This window comes from Elaeis guineensis, chromosome 14 (assembly GCF_000442705.2).
Source record: "Elaeis guineensis isolate ETL-2024a chromosome 14, EG11, whole genome shotgun sequence".
Classification (NCBI taxonomy): domain Eukaryota; kingdom Viridiplantae; phylum Streptophyta; class Magnoliopsida; order Arecales; family Arecaceae; genus Elaeis; species Elaeis guineensis.
In genome coordinates, this window is record NC_026006.2 from 60,447,799 (window position 1) to 60,474,923 (window position 27,125).

General features: G+C 34.8%; 1 protein-coding gene and 5 pseudogenes across 1 annotated transcript; all 6 read left to right on the forward strand.

Annotated features, from left to right (window-relative positions):
• Nucleotides 1-2,679: 2,679 nt before the first annotated feature.
• LOC114914790 (fasciclin-like arabinogalactan protein 14) lies at nucleotides 2,680-3,499 on the forward strand (annotated as a pseudogene).
• A 4,199-nt stretch (nucleotides 3,500-7,698) lies between these two features.
• LOC105057532 (fasciclin-like arabinogalactan protein 14) lies at nucleotides 7,699-8,525 on the forward strand (annotated as a pseudogene).
• An 8,096-nt stretch (nucleotides 8,526-16,621) lies between these two features.
• LOC114914800 (fasciclin-like arabinogalactan protein 14) lies at nucleotides 16,622-17,516 on the forward strand (annotated as a pseudogene).
• Nucleotides 17,517-19,792: 2,276 nt separating this feature from the next.
• Nucleotides 19,793-20,625, forward strand: LOC105057531 (fasciclin-like arabinogalactan protein 14; annotated as a pseudogene).
• Nucleotides 20,626-22,880: 2,255 nt separating this feature from the next.
• LOC105057530 (fasciclin-like arabinogalactan protein 14) lies at nucleotides 22,881-23,714 on the forward strand. Its single transcript, XM_010940180.3, has one exon. It carries the CDS (start codon nucleotides 22,881-22,883, stop codon nucleotides 23,712-23,714), a length of 834 nt encoding a protein of 277 aa, XP_010938482.3.
• A 2,272-nt stretch (nucleotides 23,715-25,986) lies between these two features.
• Nucleotides 25,987-26,817, forward strand: LOC114914801 (fasciclin-like arabinogalactan protein 3; annotated as a pseudogene).
• The last annotated feature ends 308 nt before the right edge of the window (nucleotides 26,818-27,125 follow it).

The following is a 27,125-nucleotide window of genomic DNA, read 5'->3' on the forward strand; positions in this document are numbered from 1 at the left end:
GGAGCAGGGTAGCAATCTAGTTACCCCTACTAAATGAATGTATTATATGCGCACATCATCATTTATATTTACGAATAATTATTTATCATTTACAAATTAAAAAATAAAAAATATAATTTAAAGAATTCAGCCGTTGTTCTGTAACAGTTGTGGATATGTAATGTCTGTATTTTGTGTTAAGAGATAATTGCTTGTTAGTGTGGTTAAAATTCTTTATCATGTTCCAATATGCATAACATATTTAATTTATTTGTGATGTTTTTATTATCAAATATTTTTAATATTATGAAATTATTAAATGCATATGTGTGTGTAAATATGTATAATGATATGTGTATATAGATACAGATGGTGTTCGTCTATTATATGTACATAAACACGAACATATCATAGAACTATACAAAACCCTCCATATTTCTATGTGAAAACTTCTGTATTCCTAACATCCATGGATTGTCTAGACTACCAATTCCTAATGACACAAATCTCATTATTGTTGTTAGCATAATATAGGTTGCAGAATATTCCAGGTCTTCTTACTTGACAACCCATAAAGGCAAAGTCACAGCATACGGTTCCTGATCATTCATGACAATGTCGTTCATGTTATATGATATTTTGCTGTAAAATAATTTTAGAACAATTTTTCTTTTCTTGAAAAGTTCAACCATGAAAGCTTTGTATTTGAATCTGTTCATCAAAATAATTAGACACATACTAGGGGAAGCGATGCAATGCCGAGTCATGGCTAAGGATTTGCAAAATTGTTTAATGGGATTGGCTCCAAGACCCAATCCAAAGAGCGTAAAAGTTGGTATGCAGGCGAGCCTATTTGCATCCCAAACTGGATGGTTGAATGCAAGTGAAGCTGCATTTTTTGATGAGTAATTCTTTGTGCATCGTATACAGTGCAGCAAAAATACACCGCCCCATCTTATTGGGTGACGTAACCACCGTTCTTCAATGTGCATTTAATGCCTACGGTTCTATTTTTCATTTAAAATTTTGAATAACAGAAATGTCCTTTTTTTTTGAAAAATTATGACATCATGCGATCAAATTACTTCCTGCACAATAGAAAGTCATAATTTTTCTTTAAAAGTTATAAAGAGGATAGATATTTTGTCTTTAAAAATTTGTAAATTTTTACATGACAAAATACTCTTTCTTATGACATTTGTGACCAAATTATAACTTGCTATTATGCAAGAAGTCATAATTTAACGACAAGATATTATAGTATGACCGCAGGATATCATAATTTTTTTAAAAGAAGAGAAGTATTTTCGTCATTCAAAATTTTAAATGAAAAAACAGAACTGCATGCATTAAATATGCGTTGGAAAGTGATGGCTACATGGTCTAATAAAGTGGGTGGTGTATTTTTGCTACACCGAAGGTAAAAAACTCTCTTTTGGATTCTTTAACTAGTAAAATGTTGGATGTGAAGGCCCATAGAGATTTACCACACATGCGCTCATGCTCGTATGTATGCATAGCTCGGCCAGCCATGTCATACATGTGTGCGATGCATTGCCAGAAGGCCCAGAACATGCCATGCAGGGGCCAGGCCAATCACACGCAGGTATTTGGTTGGTTCACTCGTACGAACCATTTGACTTTATCTATTCGTGAGATCTATATAGTTTTATTCCAGGCATGGTTGCAGAAATTAAGAGAACAAAAGAGTTAGCTATTAGGATGGCTATTATTAGCCCATAATGTCTAGTAACTCCATGTGCTTAATTATTGCAATGTAAAATGGGTAGCCATCTGAGACTAGCTGAGGTTATTTGGACAGTACTCTGGAAGTATAGCACCATTTTAAGAAGTTGTTAGTGCCAACTTGTTCTCCATTTTTTCTGCCATCGGAGATCCAAAAACTTGAGATGTCCTTATAATTGAGAAGGCTAAGATCATATATGGGGCAAACTACCCAGTGGTGAAAGAAGCTGTTATCCTTTCCCTTAAACAAAAAGGGATCCTCGGTCACTAGCCAAAAAATGAAGATAAGCCCTCACAAAAACCACTAAATATTCTATCCCTGATGGATAGGGTTTTGAGTCCCATTCTTCGATATTACCATGAAATGGCTTTACTAGTAAGCGAAGGTAATTCCATAAAAAATAAGTTATCTTCTATGCAAAAATATGCCAAACTAAGTAGTATGGAGGTTATGATTGAAGAAAAGTTGGAAATTATATATGGTAGTATCACAAGATGATTGGCACCATCTTATTTATGAGAACTCTCACGATACATCTCATGTATTCAATAAACTGATAATTCGAGTTAGTTAAGTATGCTTATCATATCATATTAACTTAGATTATAAACCCATCAACCATTCGAATTATCAAACTATCCAATGGTCTTAGCTTTGACAAGTCATCTATAACAATCTAAACTTCTTCGAAGTCTAAATCTATCACCAAGTTTGATGTCAGAAGAATTATCTTCCTAGTTGTCACGATAACTTAAGCTTTTTGTCTAGTTCATCCTTGACTCAAAAAACTGCCGACCTTCTCACAGTCATAATTTTGAACTTCAAATTTAATCGATCCCCTCTCTACTCCCTAAATTGCTCTCTTTATATATTTCATCTACTCTTTCCCTCATCCCATCAAACCATGGTCTTCTCTTATTAACACTAGCAACTCAAACCAAACCCATACCAAGATGGCCCATAAGCCCCAAGTTGTGATCATCCTCCTCTTCTTTTATCCACTGCAATGGCCTTTAACATCAAGCTATTTTTGAGACATTCCTTGAATTCGCTACCTTTAGCAACTATCTTAACCAAATCAAGCTTGTCCATGAAATCACCGTTAAACCATCACCATCCTTGTTATTGATAACTCTAGAATGTTTGCAATCTTCTCCCTTCCCGAAGAAAGTCTCAAGCATGTCATGAAAGTCCATATCAACCTTAACTATTATGATATTAGAAAGATCAACTGCATAGCACGCAAGAACTTCCTCCTCACTACTCTCTTCCAAACCACGGTTGTTGCTACCAAAAGAATAGGTTTCTTAAATATCACTCATAAGGCCGATGAGTCAGTGGTGTTTAGGTCGGCTATCCTAGGAGCCCAAAATACCTCCACTTGATAAAGAAGATTATGATAATGCCATACAATATTTCAATACTTCAGATTTTTGAGCCCATGATCCCATCCGGTATTGATGGTGCACCACCCATAACCTCTATATCGGCCCCACCAGAGATGATCGATCCTTCGATGGAGGCTTTAGAGCAGCTGAAGCTCCTATAGGACCTCTAAAAGAGGATGCTATTGATGTCCATGTAGATGCTCCAGGGGAAAGCACTGACACCTCTACTGACTCTTCAGAAGTAGATGAGCTAACCTCAGATGCATCTGAAGAGCAATCTAACTCATGTATAAAATCCTTTGATGCATCGGTAAGCACATCTTTGAGGAGCCGACTATCAATTGGTGCAATCCTCGGACTTGTCATGGGCATTATATTCATTTGAGCTCTTTGAGTGATTCAAGTTACGTGAAATAGATAAATAAATTTTATTTGATAAATGATATCAATCAAATATAGTTGCGGCAAATATATGCAATTCACTAGTTCAATAGTAATGTCCGTTGGATTCAATCCCTCAAGGTAGTCTAACTTGATAATAAATATGAAATCTAATAGCCTAAGTGATTTGTGCTTGTGTGATAAGAAAAATGAGCAACTATAAATGAACTAAATCTTATTACCTGTTTGTAGTAGGATCTCTGTAAGAATCAAAAAAAGCCTATCCTCTAAGCTTTCTAAATGATGGGCTCAAAGATTATGCCAATATGTCACATTATATTGATTCCCAGAAGTCATGATATCAGTTGTCAACATCACCATAAGAACACTATATTTCTTATTCCTCATGATCATGGATGATAATCCATGAAACAAATATGATCAACTTTATCTTAATAAGAAATCAATTCCACTCATCAGGTATTATCAATCTCAGAAATGATCAATCATGATTGTAAATACAATCGGTAATTTTCTTTTACCTAGTTATTAATTTTGAGAACATGCTCATTATTTTATTCTTCCTCTTCATTAACATAGTGATCCATAGTAGCAGCAGTTTTTTTCTTATTTCATAAGCAAAAATTATTTCATTTAAGTAGAGTAGGGATGAAAGATCATTATGTTCATAATTAGAAGACACGTAGAAAACCAGATTTGGTATTAATCTATGTACCTTATTCTTTCTATTTGAAGATCATTGGACAATACTAGTCTCCGTACTGGTATTAGAAAGATATTCTAATGATGGCCAACATCTTGGTTGGCGTAATAGCTAAGGTTGGAGCTACAAGGGCTATCATATTGTATGCATGAACCATATTACATTTGCATTATGTGTAAGTGCATGTTCAGGTTTAGATTAATTCTTGATAGCCGACCATATCCAACTTATCCAAACCTAATTCATGCTAACTGATTTATACTAACTTGTTTTGAGCCTTGCTAAATTATGATCATAGTTAACTTTTTTCATCTAAGCCAATTGAAAATATAAGATACTTGCAGGTTTTGTCCCCTAAATAATAAAAATAAAATAATTCACCATGAATGCTCAACCAACTCATTTTACTAGATCGATTGGATCATTCGACTAAACTAGGTCAACCATTAAGATCTGATTAGCTCCAACCCAAACAAGATCAATTAGCTTATATTGGGAATTGGCCAATTTTATGAACTTCAATTTTTTAGGATATACCATGATCTTACATTAGATGTGGTTTGTAAAGTCTGTAAGCAATCTTTTTACAAATGAGCTGGTTTTTACAAACACAAAAAATTTGAGTTGTTTTTAGTATATTAAGTTTTGCTTGATAGTTTTTCAAATAAAAATACTAACATATTTATTTTCTTTTAAGAAGCCGTCAGTGCCAAGTTGTCCTCAATTTTTTGTGTTATTGGAGATCCAAAAAAATGCAATATCCCTATAGCCAAGCAGGTTAAGATGATATATTGCGCAACTACCTTGTGGTAAAAGATGATTTTCTCCTTTTCTTTTAGCAAAAGGGGAACTTAAGTCACTGGCCAAAGAAAGAAGATAAGCCCCCACAAAAATCACTAAACATTTTGACCTTGATGGACTATATTTGAGTGCCTTCTTTCGATATTACCATCAAGTGGCTTTACTAGTAGGTGAAGATAATGCTACCAAAAATAACTTAGCTTCTTTGCTAAAAGATACCAAACTCAGTAGTGTAGAGGTTATGATTAAAAAAAATATTAAAAATTATATATAGCAGTGTCATAAGATGGTTGGTGTCACACCTCAAATCCGATACATAACACAGCCATACTATCGAGGGATACAACCATGATAACATAAAGCCAATTGACCATAATCAGCTAAAATCTATCATAAATAAAATATAATAAATAATTTAATTCTATCATTCATCAAGTAATTAAATTAAGATTGATTCTAAGCATTTAAATCCAAAATCAAATATCAAATTCATATCTCAAAATTCATCAATAATTGACTACAAGTCTATAATTATCTAATAAATTAAATTCAACTATAAAATCTCCAAGCTCACTAGCGTAGGCCCTCAAATCTAGATCATTCTTCATTCATAACCTTACTCATCTAAATCAAAAAAAAAATATGAGCTATACCAGCTCAGTAAGTAAGCCTTATACTATCTCATCTAGATCAAGCATAAGTTTATACGTGCATCAATAAATATTTAGAGAAGATAATTATCATTGTAAGATAAAATTTTTATAATAACAGTATATTATAATCAATGATGCTCATGCATATGTATAAATCATGTAATTTATATAAACATAATTTTCAATGCATAATATAAACAAATTCATAAATCATATTAACTTTATAGATTAAGTCATAAATCATCTATCATTTTGTCACATCATAATTCTTAATAATTCTTTCAGACTAAATGCTAAGATCACTTTATAGCCATGATAGAATCGTAACCAAATCATACCAACTACTATAACCTATTAGCGGGGGTTGTATACTAAGCTGCTATAATCCGCTGATGAAGATCGTGTGTCGAGCTACTATAACTCACTGGTGAAGGCCATATGCCGAGCTACTATAACCCACTGGCAAGGGCTATGTACTAAACTACTGTGACCCATTGGCAAGGACTGTATGCTGAGCTACTATAACCCACTAATGAGGACCGTATGCTAAGCTACTATCACCTACTAGCAAAAGCTATGTGCCAAACTACTATAACCCACTGGCAAGGGCCGTTCATAGCTATCTGAGAGTCTATAATCATACTTTTTAAATCATATTTTTTTAAAATACATGCTTTTATCATAAATAAATAAGCTGAAAGATATTTAATAACTTTACATTATTCATGATCTATAAAGTGAAACAATCATGCAATTAGTATTTTCAATAACTATACAGATTTTTATAAATATAGGATTCATAATTCATAATCAAATCATTAATATTAGAATATCTATAAAATCATACTTTTTATGATAATACATGATTTATATAATATCGTATGCTTAATCCTTAATTTAAGAAAATATAGTATCACTGATATCAAATATTCTTTTTATATTTTATAAAATCTTAAGTATTGAAAGCAAATGGTAATTCAAAAATAAATAAGGAGTGTAGGGATTACTTATCTTTTCGATCCTAGCCCTTCAAACTTCACTAAATGAATTTATCGAACCTATTTAACATATTAAAAATATAATTAATTCTTATTCAATAAATTCAATCATAAAAAAAGAAGACTGCAGCTTAGATGGTCAATCCAACAGACAGTCTGGGCACCAAGATGATTTAGGGCCTTCTAGTTGAGATTCAGATCTAAATGACTTGATCAAGAAATCATAAAGAATATATCGAAATCAAGATCAAGATCGATCAACAAGGATCATCAATAATAGATTTTAAAGGTATTCAACATGTCCGAGATGGAATCTGATCTCTTGCATGGATATCAAAATAATTTCGGACCTCTTTGGAAAGATCATATCAAGTTTATAGGATCCATGGATTGGATAGAGAGAGAAAGAGAGAGGGTGAAAAGAGACAAACCCTAGAGAGAGAAGGAGAGAGAGCGAAAATCCTTCTCTCTCTTTTTCTTTTCTTTTCTTTTTTTTCTTAGTTTCGGGTGGGATGTGGGCCAATTTCTAATGGGTTGGTCCAATTGGACCAGGCCATCATAGTTGGCACCATCATATTCATAGAAATTCTCACCATATACCTCATGTGTTCAATAAACTAGCAATTCAAGTTGATTAACTATGCAAACTATACCATATTAAGTTAGATAATAAATCCATCCACCATTCGAATTATCAGATTATTGAATGGTCCTAGCTCTAACAAGTCATCTCTAATAGTCTAAACTTCTTCATAGTCTAGATCTATCACCAAGCATGGTATCAGAACTGTTATCTTCTTAGTTGTCATGCTAACTTAAACTTTTTATTTAGTTTATCATTGACTCACAAACTATCGACATTCTCTCACAATCATAATTTTAAATTTTAAATATAGCAAATCTAACCGATCCTCTCTCCTCTCCCAAAGTTGCTCTCCTTATATATTTTATCTACTCCTTCCTTTATCCCACCAAACTACGATCTCCTCCTATTAGCACTAGCAACTCAAATAAAACCCATATCAAGATGGCCCCTAAGCCCCAAGTTGTGATCCCTCCTCCTCCTTTTATCCTTCGGCAAGGCCTTTAACATCATAGCTATTCTGGAGCCATTCTCCGAGTTCGCCATCTTTAGCAAACTATCTCAACCAAACTAAGCTTATCCATGAAATCAACCACTATCAAACCATCACCATTCTTGTTGTTGACAACTCTAAAATATCCACAATCTCCTCCCTTCCCAAAGAAAGCCTTAAGCATGTCATGAAAGTCCATATCATCCTTGACTATTATGATATCAGAAAGATCAGTCACATACCATGCAAGGGCTTCCTCCTCACCACCCTCTTCTAAACCATCAGTATTGCTACTAATAGAATGAGATTCTTGAACATCGCTCATAAAGCCGACGAGTCGGTGGTATTTGGATCGGCTATCCTAGGAGTCCCATGTACCTCCACATTGATTAAGAAGGTTATGACAATGCCATATAATATTTCAGTGCTCTAAATTTTTGAGCCCATCATCCCACCCGACATTGATGGTGCACCACCCATGGCCCCTATATCGGCCCCATCAGAGATGATCGATCCTTCAGCGGAGGCTCCAGAGACAGCTGAGGCTCCTATAGAGTCTTCAAAAGAGGATGTTGTTGATGCCCCCACAGATGCTCTAGAGGAAAGCCCTAACGCCCATGCTGATTCTTTAAAAGTAGATGAACTGACCTCAGATGCATTTGAAGAGCCATCTAGCCTACAAAAGAAAGCTTTTGATGCATCGGCAAGCACATCTTTAAGGAGCAAACTATCAAGTAGTGCAATCCTCGGACTTGTCATGGGTATTGTATTCTTATGATCTCATTGAGTGATTCGAGTTGAGTAAAATGTATAAATAAAATTTACTTGATAAATGACATCAATCAAATATGGTTGCGGCCAACATATGCAATTCACTACTTCAATAGCAATATCCATTAGATTCAATCCCTTTGGATAGTCTAACTTGATAATAAATACGAAATCTAATAGGCTAAGTAATTTGTATTTGCATGATAAGAAAAATGAGTCACTATAAATAAACTGAATCTTGTTATCCATTTGTAGTAGGATCTCTATAAAAATCAAAAGAAGCTTATCCTTTAAGCTTTCTAAATGATCAGTTCAAAGATTATGCCAATATGGCACATTATATTGATTCTCAAAGTCATGATATCACTCCTCAATATTACCACAAAAACACTATATTTCTTGTTCCTCATGATCATGAATGATGATCCATGAAACAAATTTGATCAGGTTTATCTTAAAATAAGAAATCAATTCCACTCATTAGGCATTATCAATGTCAGACTTGATTGGTCATGATGGTGAATGCAATCAATAATTTTCTTTTATCTAGTTATTAATTTTGAGGTCATGCTCCCTAGTTTATTCTTCTCCTTTATTGATGTAGTCATCCGCAGTAGCAGTAATTTTTTTCTTATTTCACAAGCAAAAATTATTTCATTTAAGTAGAGCGGCGATGAAAGATCATTGTGCCCATAGTTGGAAGATATCTCATAATTTTGATTTCGTGTTAATCCATGTACCATATTCTTTCTGTTTGAAGATCATTGAACAATGCTAGGTCTTCTTACTGGTATGCTGATGATAGCCAACATCTTGGTTAGCATAATAGCTAAGGTTGGAGATGCAAAGGCTTTCGCATTGTATACAAGAGCCACCTTACATTTGTATTCTACGTAAGTGCATGTTGGGGTTTACATTAATTCTTGATAGCCTAACCATATTCGACTTATACAAACCTAATTCATGCTAACCGATTTGCACTAACTCGCTTTGATCCTTGCTAAATTCTTATCATAATAAGCTTTCTCCATCTAAGCCAATAAGAAATATACGATACTTGTATGTTTTGTCTCCTAAATAATCAAAATAATTTAATTCACCATGAATGCTCAGCCAACTCATTTTACTAGATCAATTGGATTATTCAACTAGACCAGGTCAACCAATTAGATCTAATTAGCTACAATCTGAACAAAATCATCAATTGGCTTGCACTACGAATTGGCCAATTTTACAAACTTCTATTTTTAACAATATGTCATGATATTACATGAAATCTGGTTTGTAAAGTCTGTAAGCAATTTTTTTACAAATGAGCTGGTTTTTACAAACTCAAGAAATTTGAGTTATTTTTAGTATATTAAGTATTTTGTTTGATAGTTTTTCAAATTAAAATTCTAACATATTTGTTCTCTTTTTAGATGTCACTAGTGCCAAGTTGTCCTCCATTTTTTATGTTATTGGATATCCAAAAAAATGCAATGTCCCTATAGCCAAGTAAGTTAAAATGATATATTGGACAATTATCTTGTGGTAAAAAATATTTTTTTTATTTTCCTTCGAAAAAAAAGAATCTTAAATCACTGGACAAAGAATAAAGATAAGCCCCCACAAAAACTACTAAACATTCTAACCTTGATGGACCATATTTGAGACTCATTCTTCTAGTATTACCATCAAGTCACTTTACTAGTAGGTGAAGATAACACTACTAAAATAACTTTGCTTCTTTGCTAAAAGATACTTAACTCAATAGTATGGAGGTTACGATTGAAGAAAAGTTAAAAATTATATACGATAGTATCACAAGATGGTTAGCACCACCTTATTTATGGGAACTCTCATGATATAGCTCATGTATTCAATGAACTGGCAATTCAGATCGGTTAACTGTGCAAATCATGCATATCAAGTTAGATCATAAATCTAGGGATGGCAAATGGTCGAGTCAGGTATAAATGGATCGGATCAGATATGGATCGAGTCAAAAGACTCTTAACCTGAACCCAACCAGTTTATTAAACATGTCAGCTTTTAAAATTCGAATCCGACCTATTTAATAAACAGGCTATCCGATCCAATCTGTTTATCACCCATTTAAAAAGATAGAGCCCAACCCATTTATGACCCATTTTGTTTTTAAAAAAATAAAAGAGAAAAAAATTAAAAACCTCTCCGATCTTCTGGCATCTCTGCTGACCTGCCTCTCCGCCCTCACCATGCTCTCGATTGCCTCTTCACCAACCCGTGCTCTTACCGCCTCTGGCTTCATCCTTGACCATGCTCTTGGCTGTCTTTGCCCCATCAGGAGCTCTCGACCTCCTCCAGCTCCACCCTTGACCAAGCTCTTAGGAGCAAAGGAGTTTGAGCCCCTAGGGCAGCAAGAAAAAGGAGAGGACTCCGGACCTCCATCACCTCTCGGCTTTAGACCTCTGATTGACTCCCACTACCTCCTTCACCTTCAAATTGTGAGCGCTCAGACGATCTCCATCGCCTTTGGATGGTAAGGAATTGGAGGATCTCTATCACCCACCCTTGTGGTCCAGCACTATAGCCTCAGCATTGTCTTCAAAAAGGGTGGTGGCACAAAGAAGAAGGAAAGAGAGGGAAAGAGAAAATCCTAACCATGGTCTTTGATGGCGTATGAGATGGGTGGGACAAGGGGAATTGGGAAAGGTGCGGCGTGCAACATAGGTTGATAGGAGGAGTGAGGGGTTTTAATGGCCCATTACCTAATCCATTTAAATGGCCCTAGTATACTACCAAATATGGACTGATCACTGTCGTAGGCAGTCAAGAGTAAAAATCAATTCAAATTATATAGATAGAGTGAGTCGGGATCGTTTTCATGGGATCTAGGATGATTTTTTTTTTTGAAGAAGAAGAAGAAGAAATAAAAGAGAATTGATTGTAGAAGAATTAAAAAAAGAATAAAATAGCAAGAATTCAATTACAAATATAAATTAATTTATGAAAAAAAATAAGTCAGAGAGATAACTCAAGAATCTCGAATCTACCATGCAAATTAGATTTATTATTTTTTTATGTTGTAATATTAATTTTTGTAATTAGGGTATTAGTATAGCTTATCTCTAAGGGATACGGACTGTATCAGTAGATCACGGCTCATCCTATTAGAGTATAAATTATCTAAATTTAATTATAAAATATAAAATTTAATCTAATATGTCACGATCTATCTCTCCTAGGCACATATCGTATCCAGGGATCACGGCATGTCGTGAAGGGTATAGGACGTGTAGGCTAGATCAATACCTCAGAATAAAAAGATATAAAATAAAAGTATAATTTTATTATATAAAAATTAAATAAAAAAAATAAAAATTTATTTACAGGCTCTATCGTATCCTGGATTGAAGAGATTTAACCACGCATCAAGATCTCTAGCTCCATATTCATCCTTTCTCTTGGATCCCTAAACCTCCTTTATTTTTTTCTCTAATTTTTTTTGCTTTTCCACTAATTTTTTCTCCTCCCTACTCTTATTTCCAGATCTCTTATTTATAGATAAATTTTTTACCTTTTTTCTGATAGCAAAAGGAGTCCCAAAATTTTTAAAAATCATATAATACCCGTATCATTAATTTCTGACCATCGAATCTTCATTGGACCACCCAGATCACTCAAAAAAAACATAGATCAAGTCCTTCTCTCGATGGGGAATAATTTTGACCATTGGATCATGTGTCGGATGGAATCTGGAGCATTGATCACCACTAAACTCTTCCTATTCAAAGTCGAGAATAACTGCAGCCGTCGGATCAAGCTTCAGATCGAGTTTCGACTGTCGGATCGCGCACTGGATTTCTTTCTTTGCTTAGTTTTCAACTGGTAATCGACAGCAACCATTGGATCTTGATTCAAATCAATTTGGACCATCGGATCGCACATTTGTAGTAGGCCACCATCGCTGGATATGGTAACGTGCATCCTCAACTGTTCGATCGCATATTCGGAGCGATATCAGCCATCGGATCGTTTGAAAATGAGTCACTTGCCTGTGAACCACGCTGTGCACCATGAAACATTTCCATGGACTGCACTATTAAATCCATGGATTGAGCGATCGGTCCATCGTGCACCGAAGATAATTTTTAATATTTTTTAGGATATTTTAACTTGATTTTTCCTTCAATTTTTACCTGAAAAATTGAAAAAAATATGTATTAAATTGCTCAATAATTTTTCATAATTTGATGCTTCAAATTGTTCGATTAAATTGACATCTATTTTTCATAAATATGTTCTAATTTTATATTTTTTAAAATTTTTTATTTTTATAAGAAAATTTAATTAATTTATGAAATTAAATTTTTAAAAGATGTTAGCACCATAAATTATCAAAAATATCTTCAATAAATATAAAAATATACCACTTATCACATCCTCCAACTTGAACTTTACTCATCCTCGAGTAAAAAAAGAATTTAAATCAAGTATCATTTAACTTAAAATTTTAAATTTTATCAAATAATTTTAAAAAAAGCCATCGATGTTCAGTAGAGTGTCAATGAGGTACATTATTGAAGTATTAATACTAATCAATGTGAGAGTTAAACTAAAAATATTAAATCTTTTTTAAATTTTTTAAATTAATCCTATCTTAATCTCCAAAGCATTAATCTTTATATGGATAAGTATATTATTACTTTTATTTTTTATTTATTGATTTTTTTTAACATTGTACCACTATTGAGTGTCTAATTTTGGTGTTTCCTCAATCGATGGCTTGTGTATTAGTTTATCCATCCTTACAAGTGGTTCGATAGGTGGTTGCCATTATGGATGAACTCTCTGATCACTAGATAGAGAAATTTCATAAACTATTTTAAATTTTTGATCTGATCAGAGATTACAGTCAAAATTTTCTTCTTCTAGGTTAATGGTCTCATAGATCTCATCCTGGATCAAGTTTACATCAACGATTGGTCCCTTTTATTTTCAAGATTGAAAATATTAAGATCAATGATCATGTTTCCAAATGAGAGCTTCATGAGTCCATTGCGATAATTGCTTAGAGCGTTGGTGGTTGCTAAGAATGGTCTTCTTAAGATTACTGGAATGTGACCTTTTGGATTAGACACTAGTTCAGTCTCAAGGATCACAAAATTCACAGAATAAATGAAATTGCCAACCTTGATTAACACATCCTCCACAACTCCTTTAGGAATCCTCACTGATCAATCTGCCAATTGTAATATGATTTCTATAGGCTTTAATTCTTCTATCCCCAATTTTTCATAGACCAAATAAGGTAAGATGTTCACACTAGCCCCTAAGTCTAATAAGGCCCTATTAATGATGGTTTTTTCAATGACACAAGAGATTATCAGAGACCTTGGATCTTTGTACTTAACAGATATGTGGCTCGATAGATATGAGCTCACACTGACCGCTAAGAAGGCTTTTTTGAGAATATTAGTGATTTTCTTCTTTGTGCATAGGTCTTTGAGAAATTTGATGTATGTAGAAACTTGTTGGATCATGTCTAATAAAAGAATATTTACTTTCACTTGTTTAAACATCTCTAAGATTTGATCTATATGGGCTGAATGTCTCTTGGACCTAAGTCTATTTGAAAAAGGAGCTACAGGATTGGTAGGTGATGTCTTGACTTGTTTAAATCCTGAAGTAGATTCTATAAGTGGTTTGGGTGGTTTGTTAATCTCTGTTGACTCCTTAGACTTATCTAGCTCCTTAGACTCGATCTGATCGATCGCTTGCTCATGAGATGATTTAGACAATGGGTCATCTTGATCTTCAGATGTACCGACATGGTTGTCTGCTTATTTTTCAGACCTTAAAATATGAATTGTATTTAATTGGTTGATCTGCACTCCTTGTTGTAGTCCTTGATTGTTCTGAGTTCTAGAATTAGCCTCGGATTGACTCGGTAGTTTATCTTTTTTTTTTCACTCACATCCATGGCTAATTGACTAATTGCATTTCTAAACGGGCAATAGTCTGGGTGTTAAAAGTTAAAAGCTGGTCCGTGGTCTGCATGAAGTTATTTAATGTAGTGTTGGTGTTAGCAGTCGATTTCGCTAGATTTTTTAACTCTTTTCTAGTGAGTTAAGTCTTTGATCATTACCAAAATCTGATGGGTTATTTGATAATTGAGTGAATCTGAGGTTGGGCTGAGTGAAGGCAGATCTATTTGAGTTTGACCCTTGTGACCAAGAAAAATTGGGGTGATTCCTCCATCCTGGTTGTATGTTGGTGCGTAGGGGTCATTTATGGATCTTTGATAGGCTGCACTCACCTGTGCTACTTCATTCTCAGTTGGACCCATCAAGAAAGGACATCATTCTATTGTGTGGTCTATGGCATAACACCCATTGCAAGTGGATGTTGCAACTTGGTTCACTTGGGTGTGCTCCTTGAGTTCTAGGGCCTCTATCCTATGGATCAAAGATGCAAATTTAGCCTCTTCAGCTATGAAAGGTTGAACTTGATTTACACCCCCTCTTGAAGATGTGAGTCTATCGGATTTCCTAGTAATCTTTCATTGTATGCTTTTTTTTGCTAGATCTTCTAGAAATTGTCAGGCTTCTATAAGCTCTTTGTTTATGAATTGACCCTGACACATTGATTCTAACATGGTTCTAGAGTTTGGGTCTAGTCCTTCATAAATGATTTGACATAGCCTCCAAGTTTCTATTCCATGGTGTGGGCATTGACTCAAAAGGTTCTTAAAATGATCAAAGTACTTCCAAAAAGACTCACTGGGTAATTGATAAAATTGATTAATTTCATTCCTAAATTGGTAGTCTTATCGTGTGAAAAAATATTTTTTAGAAATACTTTAACAAAACTCTCCTATGATGCTATGGATTGGTTAGGAAGACTGTATAACCACTTTTTGGCACTACCTTGAGGGCAAAGTTAATCAACCTAAGTTTTACAACATCCTCAGTGAGCTGTTGAAGCCACATCGTGATGCATACTTCCTCAAATTCTCTCATAAAAATATATGCATCCTCGATTCCGATGAATTTGAGAAGCATGTTTATGATCTGAGGTTTAATTTTAAAATTGACATCAGTTTAAGACAGTCAGATACATGAGAGTTGGGCTGATCCAATTGGGTGGCAAAAGTCTTTCAATACCCGAGGTTCATGTTCGAGTTCCCTCATGATGGGCTTAAGGTCTACTGGACTCGATGTAAAGTTTGGATCTATTCTCACTAATTGATTAGATATCTTTGTCTAAAAAGAAATTTGAGAATTTTTAGTTATTTTTATAATTTTTTTTCTTTTCTTAAGGGAAGAGGAAAGAGAGATAGATAAGAAGAGAATTCTAAAAATGAGAGCCTAAAGAGTCTTAAATCTAGAGGCGATAGAGAAGAATATTTTAATTAAGGTTAATGGTTGTAGGTTAGTAATCAAGTTATACAGTTAATTCTAGCTAAGAGTAACCCTAGATCTAGACAGCTCCTAACTGTCAAGGTTATCTTTGAGCACTCCAGGTAAAAGACTAGCCACTCAACTGACCAGATAAGTGTAAGATTGATGGGGGTCCCTTCGTTGCTTTCTTTAGACACCAACTGAGTTGGTCAAATAAGCGAACGTAACCAATTAGATAACCACCTTCCTTTAGGACGTAGTCCTTGAACCACTTTTCTAGACACCAGTCAAACTGACTAACCCTAACTCAATCCAACTCTTAGGTTCCCTTATCCTATTGAGCTCGAGAGTCCTTAGGGGCCAATGTCTAATTGATTTTAGGTTAAGATTTAGGTCAATGCAGTATGCAGGATGATGGTTTGTGGGTTCAGGAAGGATGATGAAATTTTCATCTTATCTTATTTAGGATTCGTACCCTTAAGATGTTTTATGGACTTATGCAATGCAAGAAGAAAAGGTGGCCAGATTTGGTAGTTAGTCAAGAATAAATTGATTTATTTCACTTTTTAAGTTTTGTGATTAAGTATCTAATTTTCTAAGTAGATGATGAGGTGTCAATGTAGAGATTTTTTTTTTGGAAAAAAGTAAGTTTGACTTAGTAACTAAGCAAGTTAAAAATAAATAAAAAGAAACTAAGAATAAGACTAAAAAAAAAAATTTAATAAAAAAAATAATCATGCCTAGATCTCTGACAACAGCGTCAAAATTTGATCGCTGTCGTAGGCAGTCAAGAATAAAAACTAACTCAAACTATATAGATAGGGTGACTCGGGATCATTTCCTCCTTTTATCCTCTGCCATGGCCTTTAACATTATTGCTATTCTCGAGGCATTCTCCAAGTTCGTCACCTTCAACAATTATCTCAACCAAACCAAGCTTATCCATTAAATCAACCACTGTCAAACCATCACCATTCTCGTCATTGACAACTCTATAATATCTGCAATCTCCTTCCTTCCTGAAGAAAGCCTCAAGTATCATAGAAGTCTATATCATCTTTGACTATTACGATGTCAAAAAGATCAACCACATACCATGCAAGAGCTTCCTCCTGACCATTCTTTTCCAAACCACCAGCACTACTACTAAAAGAATGGGATTCTTGAACATCACTCGTAAGGCCGACTAGTCAGTGATGTTTGGGTCAACCATCCCAGGAGCCCCACATACCTCTACATTAATTAAAAAGGTTATGATAATGCCATATAATATTTTAGTGCTCTAGGTTTCTGAGCCCATCATTCCATCTGGCATTAATGGTGGATCACCCATGGCCCCTATATCGGCTCCATCAGATGTGACCGATCCTTCGACAAAGGCTCCAGATATAGCTAAGGCTTCTTTAGAGTCTCTAAAAAAAGATGTTGTTGATACTCCCATAGATGCTTCAGAAAAAAGTATTGACGCCCCTGCTGACTCTCCAGAAATAGATGAACTAACCATGGAGGCATCTGAAGAGCCATCTAGCTCACGTAAAAAAGCCTTTGATGCATTAACAAGCACATCTTTGAGGAGCCAACTATTAATTAGTGCAATCTTCGAACTTGTCATAGGCATTATATTCTTGTGAGCTCATTGAGTGATTCGAGTTGAATGAAATGGACAAATGAAATTTATTTGATAAATGACATCAATCAAATATGGTCATGGCCAATATATGCAATTCATTAGTTCAATAGTAATATCCATTGGATCAATCCCTTTGGGCAGTCTAACTTAATAATAAATATCTAATCTAATAGCCTAAGTGATTTGTGTTTGCATGATAAAAAAATGAGTGACTATAAATGAATTGAATGTTGTTACCCATTTATAGTAGGATCTCTGTAACAATCAAAAGAAGCCTATTCTTTAAGCTTTCTAAATGATGGGCTCAAAGATCATGCCAATATGTCACGTCATCTCGATTCTCAAAAGTTATGAAATCACTCCTCAACATTACCACAAGAACACTATTTCTTGTTCCTTATGATCATGGATGATGATCCATGAAAGAAATTTGATCGGGTTTATCTTAATAAGAAATAGATTCCACTCATTAGGCATTATCAATGTCAAATTTGATCAGTCATGATTGTGAATGCAGTCGATAATTTTCTTCTATCTAGTTATTAATTTTGAGGATAAGCTCCATATTTTATTCTTCCCCTTCATTGACATGGTGATCCATAGTAGCGGTGGTTTTTTTTTCTTGTTTCACAAGCAAAAATTATTTCATTTAAGTGAAGTGGAGAAGAGAGATCATTGTATCCATAGTTGGAAGAGATCTAAAGATTCTGATTTGATATTAATCTATATAGTATATTCTTTTTTATCGAAGATCACTGGACAATGCTAGGTCTCCTTACTGACATCAGAAAGATATGTTGATGATGGCCAACATCTTGATTGGCGTAATAGCTATGATTAGAGCTACAGACGCTTTCACATGATATGCATGAGCTACCTTACGTTTGCATTCTATGTAAGTGTATATTTGAGCTTAGATTAATTCTTCATAGCCTAATCATATCCGACTTATCGAAATCTAATTCAGGCCAACCAATTTGCACTAACTCGCTTTGAGCCTTGCTAAATTCTGATCATAGTCAACTTTCTCCATCTAAACTAATTGGAAATATAAGATACTTGCAAGTTTTATCCCCTAAATAATCAAAATAATATAATTCACTGTGAATGCTTGGCCAGCTTATTTTATTGGATCGATTAGATAATTTAAATAAACTAGGTTAACCAATTAAATCTAATTAGCTACAACCCAAACAAGATCAATTAGCTTGCACTAGGAATTAGCCAATTTTATGAAGTTATATTTTTTAGGATATGCCATGATTTTACATGAGATGTGGTTTGTAAAGTCTGTAAGCTATGTTTTTACAAATAAGCTGATTTTTACAAACACAAAAAATTTGAGTTATTTTTAGTATATTAAGAATTTTGCTTGATAATTTTTTAAATTAAAATTTTAAACATATTTGTTCTCTTTTTAGAAGTCGTTAGTGCCAAGTTGTCCTCCATTTTTTATATTATTGGTGATCCAAAAAAACTGCAGTGCCCCTATAGCCAAGCAAGCTAGATGATATATTGGGCAACTATTTTGTAGTAAAAGATGTTTTTGTCCTTTTCCTTCCCCAAAAAAAGATCTTAGATCACTGGACAAACAATAAAGATAAGGCCCCACAAAAATCATTAAACATTCTAATCTTGATGGACCATATTTGAGTCCCGTTCTTTTGTTATTACCATCAAGTGGCTTTACTAGAAGGTGAAGATAACACTATCAAAAATAACCTAGCTTCTTTGCTAAAAGATGCCTAACTCAGTAATGTGGAGGTTATGATTGAAGAAAAGTTGAAAATTATATATGAGAGTATCTCAAGATGGTTGGCACCATCTTATTTATGAGAACTCTCATGATATACCTCATGTATTCAATGAACTAGCAATTCAGGTTGGTTAATTATGCAAACATTGCCATATAAAGTTAGGTCATAAATCCATCCACCATTCGAATTACTAGATTATCGAATGGCCCTAGCACTAACAAGTCATCTCTAACGGTCTAAACTTCTTCAAAGTCTAGGTCTATCACTAAGTTTAGTGTTGGAACAGTTATCTTCCTAGTTGTCATGATAACTTAAAATTTTATATAGTTCATCCTTGACTCACAAACTATCGACATTCTCACAATCATAATTTCGAACACCAAATATAGCAAATCTAACCGATCCCCTCTTCTCTCCTCAATTTGCTCACCTTATATATTCCATCTACTCCTTCCCTCATCCCACCAAACCACGATCTCCTTCTATTAGCACTAGCAAGTCAAACCAAACCCATACCAAGATGGCCCCTAAGCCCCAAGTTGTGATCCTCCTCCTTTCCTTCCTCCTTTTAACCTCCGCCATGGCATTTAACATCACAGCTATTCTCGAGCCATTCTCTAAGTTCACCACCTTCAGCAATTATCTCAACCAAACCAAGCTTGTCCATGAAATCAACCACCGTCGGACCATCACCATTCTTGTCATTGATAACTCTAGAATGTCTGCAATCTCCTCCCTTCCCGAAGAAAGCCTCAAGCATGTCATGGAAGTCCATGTAATCCTTGACTATTATGATATCAGAAAGATCAGTCACATACCACGCAAGAGCTTCCTCCTCACCATCCTCTTCCAAACCACCGATGTTGCTACCAAAAGAATGGGTTCTTGAACGTCACTCGTATGGCCGACGAGTCAGAAGTATTTGGGTCGGCTATCCTAAGAGCCCCACATACCTCCACATTAATTAAGAAGGTTATGACAATGCCATATAATATTTCAGTGCTCCAAGTTTCTGAGCCTATTATCCCACCTGGCATTGATGGTGCACTACCCATGACCCCTATATCGAACCCACCAGAGATGATCGATCCTTCGACAGAGGTGCCAGAGGTAGCTGAAGCTCCTATAGAGTCTTCAGAAGAGGATGTTGTTGATGCCCCCGCTGATGCTCCAGAAAAAAGTACCGATGCCCCTGCTGACTCTCCAGAAGTAGATGAACCAATGTCGGATGCATCTGAAGAGCAATCTAGTTCACACAAAAAAGCTTTTGATGCATCGGCAAGCATATCTTTGAGGACCCGACTGTCAATTGGTGCAATCTTCAGACTTGTCATCGGCATTGTATTCTTATGAGCTCATTGAGTGATTCGAGTTGAGTGAAATGGATAAATAAATTTTACTTGATAAATAACATCAATTAATTATGGTTGCAGCTAACATATGCAATTCACAAGCTCAATAGCAATATCCATCAAATTCAATCCCTTTGGATAATCTATCTTGATAATAAATATGAAATCTAATAGCCTAAGTGATTTGTATTTGCATGATAAGAAAAATGAGCGACTATAAATGAATTGAATCTTATTACTCATTTGTTGGAGGATCTCTATAACAATCAAAAGAAGTTGATCCTTTGAGCTTTTTAAACGATGGGCTCAAAGATCATACCAATATGTCATGTAATCTCGATTCTTAGTGTCATAAAAGCACACCTCAACATTACCACAAGAACACTATATTTTTTGTTCCTCATGATCATAGATGATAATCCATGAAACAAATTTGATTAGTTTTATCTTAATAAGAGATCGATTCTACTCATCAAGCATTATCAATGTCAGACTTGATCGATCATGATTATGAATGCAATCGATAATTTTTTTCTATCTAGATATTAATTTAGAGGACATGCTCCATATTTTATTCTTCTCCTTCATTGACATGGTGATCCATAGTAGTGGTCAAATTTTTTCTTGTTTCACAAGCAAAAATTATTTCATTTAAGTATAGCAGGGATGAGAGATCATTATTTCCATAGTTGGAAGAGATCTAAAGATTCTGATTTGGTATTAATTCATATACCATATTATTTCTATTGAAGATCTTACTGGCATTAGAAAGATATGTTGATGATAGGCAACATCTTGGTTGGCGTAATAGCTAAGATTCGAGCTACAGATGCTTTTGCATGGTATGCATGAGCCAGCTTACAATTGCATTCTATGTAAGGGTATATTTGAACTTAGATTTATTCTTCATAGCCTAACCATATCCAACTTATCAAAACCTAATTCCTGCTAACCAATTTGCACTAACTCACTTTGAGCCTTGCTAAATTTTGATCGTAGTCAGTTTTCTCTATCTAAGCTAATTGAAAATATAAGATATTTACATGTTTTGCCCCTTAAGTAATCAAAATAATTTAATTTATCATGAATGCTCAGCTAACTCATTTTAGTGAACTGAATAGATTATTCAACTAGACCAGGTCAACCAATTAGATCTAAGTAGCTACAATCCGAACGAGATCAATTAGCTTGTACTAGGAATTGGCTAATTTTATAAAGTTCTATTTTCTACGATATGCCATGATCTTACATCGAGATATGGTTTGTAAAGTCTGTAAGCAATATTTTTACAAATGAGCTGGTTTTTACAAACTCAAAAAAATTGAGTTCTTTTTAGTATAGAAGTATTTTGCTTGATAGTTTTTCAAATTAAAAGTCTAACATATTTGTTCTCTTCTTATAAGTCGCAAGTGCCAAGTTGTTCTTCATTTTTTTGTTATTGGAGATCCCAAAAAAAAATTGCAATATTTCTATAGCCAAGCAATCTAAGATGATATATTGGGCAACTACATTTTAGTAAAAGATATTTTTCTCCTTTTTATTCGATAAAAAAGGATCTTAGGTCAGAAGACACAATGAAGATAAGCCCCCACAAAAATCACTAAACATTCTAATCTTGTTGGACTGGATTTGAGTCCTATTCTTTTGATATTACCATCAAGTGGCTTTACAAGTAGGTGAAGATAACACTATCAAAAATAACCCAACTTCTTTGCTAAAAGATGCCTAACTCAGTAGTGTAAAGGTTATAATTGAAGAAACTTAGAAGTTATATATAGGAGTATCACAAGATGGTTGGCACCATCTTATTTATGGAAACTCTTATGATATATCTCACGTATTCAATGAACTGGCAATTCGGGTTGGATAACTATGCAAACCATGCCATATTAAGTTAGGTCATAAATCCATCCACCATTCGAATTACCAAACTATCGAATAGTCTTAACTCTAATAAGTCATCTCTAACAGTTTAGACTTCTTCAAAGTCCAAATTTATCACTAAATTTGGTGTCAGAACGGTTACGTTCTTAGTTGTCACGATAACTTAAACTTTTTATAAAGTTTAACCTTGACTCACAAACTGTCAACCTTCTCATAATCATAATTTCAAACTCTGAATATAGCAAATCTAACCGATCCCTTTTTCTCTCCCTAATTTGCTCACCTTATATATTTCATCTACTCCTTTCCTCATCCCACCAAACCACGATCTCCTTCTATTAGCACAGCAACTCAAACCAAACCCATACCAAGATGGCCCCTAAGCCCCTAGCTGTGATCCTCCTCCTTCCCTTCCTTCTTTTATCCTCCACCATGGCCTTTAAGATCACAGCTATTCTCAAGCCATTCTCTGAGTTCGCCACCTTCAGTAATTATCTCAACCAAACCAAGCTTGTCCATGAAATCAACCACCGTCAAACCATCACCATTCTTGTCGTTGATAACTCTAAAATGTCTGCAATCTCCTCCCTTCCCGAAGAAAGCCTCAAGCATGTCATGGAAGTCCATGTCATCCTCGACTATTATGATATCAGAAAGATCAGTCACATACCAAGCAAGAGCTTCCTCCTCACCACCCTCTTCCAAACCACCGGTGTTGCTACCAAAAGAATGGGGTTCTTGAACGTCACTCGCAAGGCCGATGAGTCAGTAGTGTTTGGGTCGGCTGTCCTAGGAGCCCCACATACCTCCACATTGATTAAGAATGTTATGACAATGCCATATAATATTTCAGTGCTCCAAGTTTCTGAGCCCATTATCCCACCTGGCATTGATGGTGCACCACCCATGGCTCCTATATCGAACCCATCAGAGATGATCGATCCTTCAGCAGAGGCTCCAGAGGTAGCTGAGGCTCCTATAGAGTCTCCAGAAGAGGATGTTGTTGATGCCCCCGCTGATGCTCCAGAAAAAAATACTGACGCCCTTGCTGACTCTCCAGAAGCAGATGAATCAACCTCGGATGCATCTGAAGAGCAATCTAGCTCATACAAAAAAGTCTTTGATGCATCAGCAAGCACATCTTTAAGGATTCGACTGTCAATTGGTGCAATTCTCAGACTTGTCATTAGCATTGTATTCTTATAAGCTCATTGAGTGATTCGAGTTGAATGAAATGGATAAATAAAATTTACTTGAAAAATGACATCAATTAAATATGGTTGCAACTAACATATGCAATTCACAAGCTCAATAGCAATATCTATCAGATTCAATCTCTTTGGACAGTCTATCTTGATAATAAATATGAAATCTAATAGCCTAAGTGATTTGTATTTGCATGATAAAAAAATGAGCGACTACAAATGAATTGAATTTTGTTACTCATTTATGGGAAGATCTCTATAACAATCAAAAGAAGCCTATCCTTTAAGCTTTCTAAACGATAGACTCAAATATCATGTCAATATATCATGTAATCTCGATTCTCAAATGTCATAAAATCACACCTCAATATTACCACAAGAACACTATATTTTTTGTTCCTCATGATCATGGATGATGATCTATGAAACAAATTTGATCAATTTTGTCTTAATAAGAGATCGATTCCACTCATCAGGTATTATCATTGTCAAACTTGATCGATCATGATTGTAAATGCAATCGATAATATTTTTCTATCTCATTATTTTTGAGGACATATTCCATATTTTATTCTTCTCCTTCCTTAGCATAGTGATCCACAGTAGCGACAAATTTTTTTTTTATTTTACAAGCAAAAATTATTTCATTTAAGTAGAGTAGGGATGAGAGATCATTGTGTCCATAGTTGGAAGAGATTTAAAAATTTTTATTTGATATTAATCCATGTACCATATTATTTCTATTTGAAGATCACTGGAAAATGCTTGGTCTCCTTACTAGCAGCAGAAAGATATGCTGGATAGGCAATATTTTGGCTGGTGTAATAGCTAAAATTAGAGCTACAAAAGCTTTCGCATTGTATGCATGAGCCACCTTATGTTTATATTCTATGTAAGTGCATATTTAAGTTTAGATTAATTCTTCATAGTCTAACCATATCTGACTTATCGAAATCTAATTCAAGCCAACCAATTTGGACTAACTCACTTTGATCCTTGTTAAATTTTGATCATAGTCAGCTTTCTCCATCTATACTAATTGAAAATATAAGATACTTCCATGTTTTATCTCCTAAATCATCAAAATAATTTAATTCACTGTGAATGCTCGACCAGCTCATTTTACTAAATCGATTAAGTTATTTAACTAGACCAGGTCAACCAATGAGATCTAATTAGCTACAACCCGAACAAGATCAATTAGCTTGCATTAGGAATTGGCCAATTTTATGAAGTTATATTTTCTAGGATATGCCATGATTTTACATGAGATGTGGTTTGTAAAGTTTGTGAGCTATGTTTTTACAAATGAGCTAATTTTACAAACTCAAAAAATTTGAGTTATTTTTAGTATATTAAGAATTTTGCTTGATAATTTTTCAAATTAAAATTTCAAGCATATTTGTTCTCCTTTTAGAAGTCGCTAGTACCAAGTTGTCCTCCATTTTTTTATAGTATTGGTGATCCAAAAAAAATGCAATGTCCCTATAGCCAAGCAAGCTAAATGATATATTAAGCAACTACCTTGTGGCAAAAGATGTTTTTCTCCTTTTCCTTCATAAAAAATGATCTTAGGTCACTGGACAAAAAATAAAGATAAGGCCCCACAAAAACCACTAAACATTCTAACCTTGATGGACCATATTTGAGTCATGTTCTTTCATTATTACCATCAAGTGGCTTTACTAATAGGTAAAGATAACACTATCAAAAATAACCTAGCTTCTTTGCTAAAAGATGCCTAACTCAGTAGTGTGGAGATTATGATAGAAAAAAAGTTGAAAATTATATATGAGTGTATCTCAAGATGGTTGGCACCATCTTATTTATGGAAACTCTCATGATATACCTTATGTATTCAATGAATTAGCAATTCAGGTTGGTTAACCATGCAGACCTTGCCATATTAAGCTAGGTCATAAATCTATCCATCATTCGAATTATCAGACTATCGAATGATCCTAGCTCTAACAAGTCATCTCTAGCGGCCTAAACTTCTTCAAAGTCTAGGTCTACTACTAAGTTTGGTGTTGGAACAGTTATCTTCCTAGTTGTCATGATAACTTAAACTTTTATATAGTTCATCCTTGACTCACAAACTGTCGACCTTCTCACAATCATAATTTCGAACTTTGAATATAGCAAATCAAACCGATTCCCTCTCCTCTCCCCAAGTTGCTCTCCTTATATATTCCATCTACTCATTTTCTTATCCCACCAAACCACGATCTTCTCCTATTAGCACTAGCAACTCAAACCAAACCCATACCAAGATGGCCCCTAAGCCCCAAGTTGTGATCCTCTGCATTCTCTTCCTCCTTTTATCCTCTGTCATGGCTGTTAACATCCAGATATTCTCGAGCCATTTCTCGAGTTCGTCACATTCAGCAACTATCTCAACCAAATCAAGCTTGTCCATGAAATCAACCACCGTAAAACCATCACCATTCTTGTCGTTGATAACTCTAGAATGTCTGCAATCTCCTTCCTTCCCAAAGAAAGGCTCAAACATGTCATAGAAGTCCATGTCATCCTCGACTATTATGATATCAGAAAGATCAGCTACATATCATGTAAGAGCTTCCTCCTGACCATCCTCTTCCAAACCACCGATATTGCTACCAAAAGAATGGGGTTCTTGAACATCACTCGTAAGGCCGACGAGTCAGTAATATTTGGATCGACTGTCCTAGGAGCCCCACACACTCCACATTGATTAAGAAGGTTATAACAATGCCATATAGTATTTTAGTACTCCAAGTTTCTGAGCCCCTTATCCCACCTGGCATTGATGGTGCACCACCTATGGCCCCTATATCGAACCCACCAGAGATGATCGATCCTTCGACAGAGACTCCAGAGGTAGCTAAGACTCCTATAGAATCTCTAGAAGAGGATGTTGTTGATGCCACTGCTGATGCTCCAAAAAAAGTGCTGACGCCCCTACTGACTCTCTAGAAGCAGATGAACTAATCTCGAATGCATCTGAAGAGCCATCTAGCTTACACAAGAAAGCCTTTGATGCATCAGCAAGCACATCTTTAAGGATCCGACTGTCAATTGGTGCAATCCTCAGACTTGTCATGGGCATCGTATTCTTATGAGCTCATTGAGTGATTTAAGTTGAGTGAAATGGATAAATAAAATTTATTTGATAAATAACATCAATTAAATATGGCTGCAGCTAACATATGCAATTCACTAGCTCAATAGCAATATCCATCTGATCTAATCCCTTTGGACAGTCTATCTTGATAATAAATATGAAATCTAATAGCCTAAGTGATTTGTATTTGTATGATAAGAAAATGAGCGACTATAAATGAACTGAATTTTGTTACTCATTTGTAGGTGGATCTCTATAACAATCAAAAGAAGTCTATCTTTTAAGCTTTCTAAACGATGGGCTCAA

Bases quoted from the DNA above. Each gene is read 5' to 3' on its own strand.
- LOC105057530 (XM_010940180.3), top strand. From the start codon at position 22,881: ATGGCCCCTAAGCCCCTAGCTGTGATCCTCCTCCTTCCCTTCCTTCTT.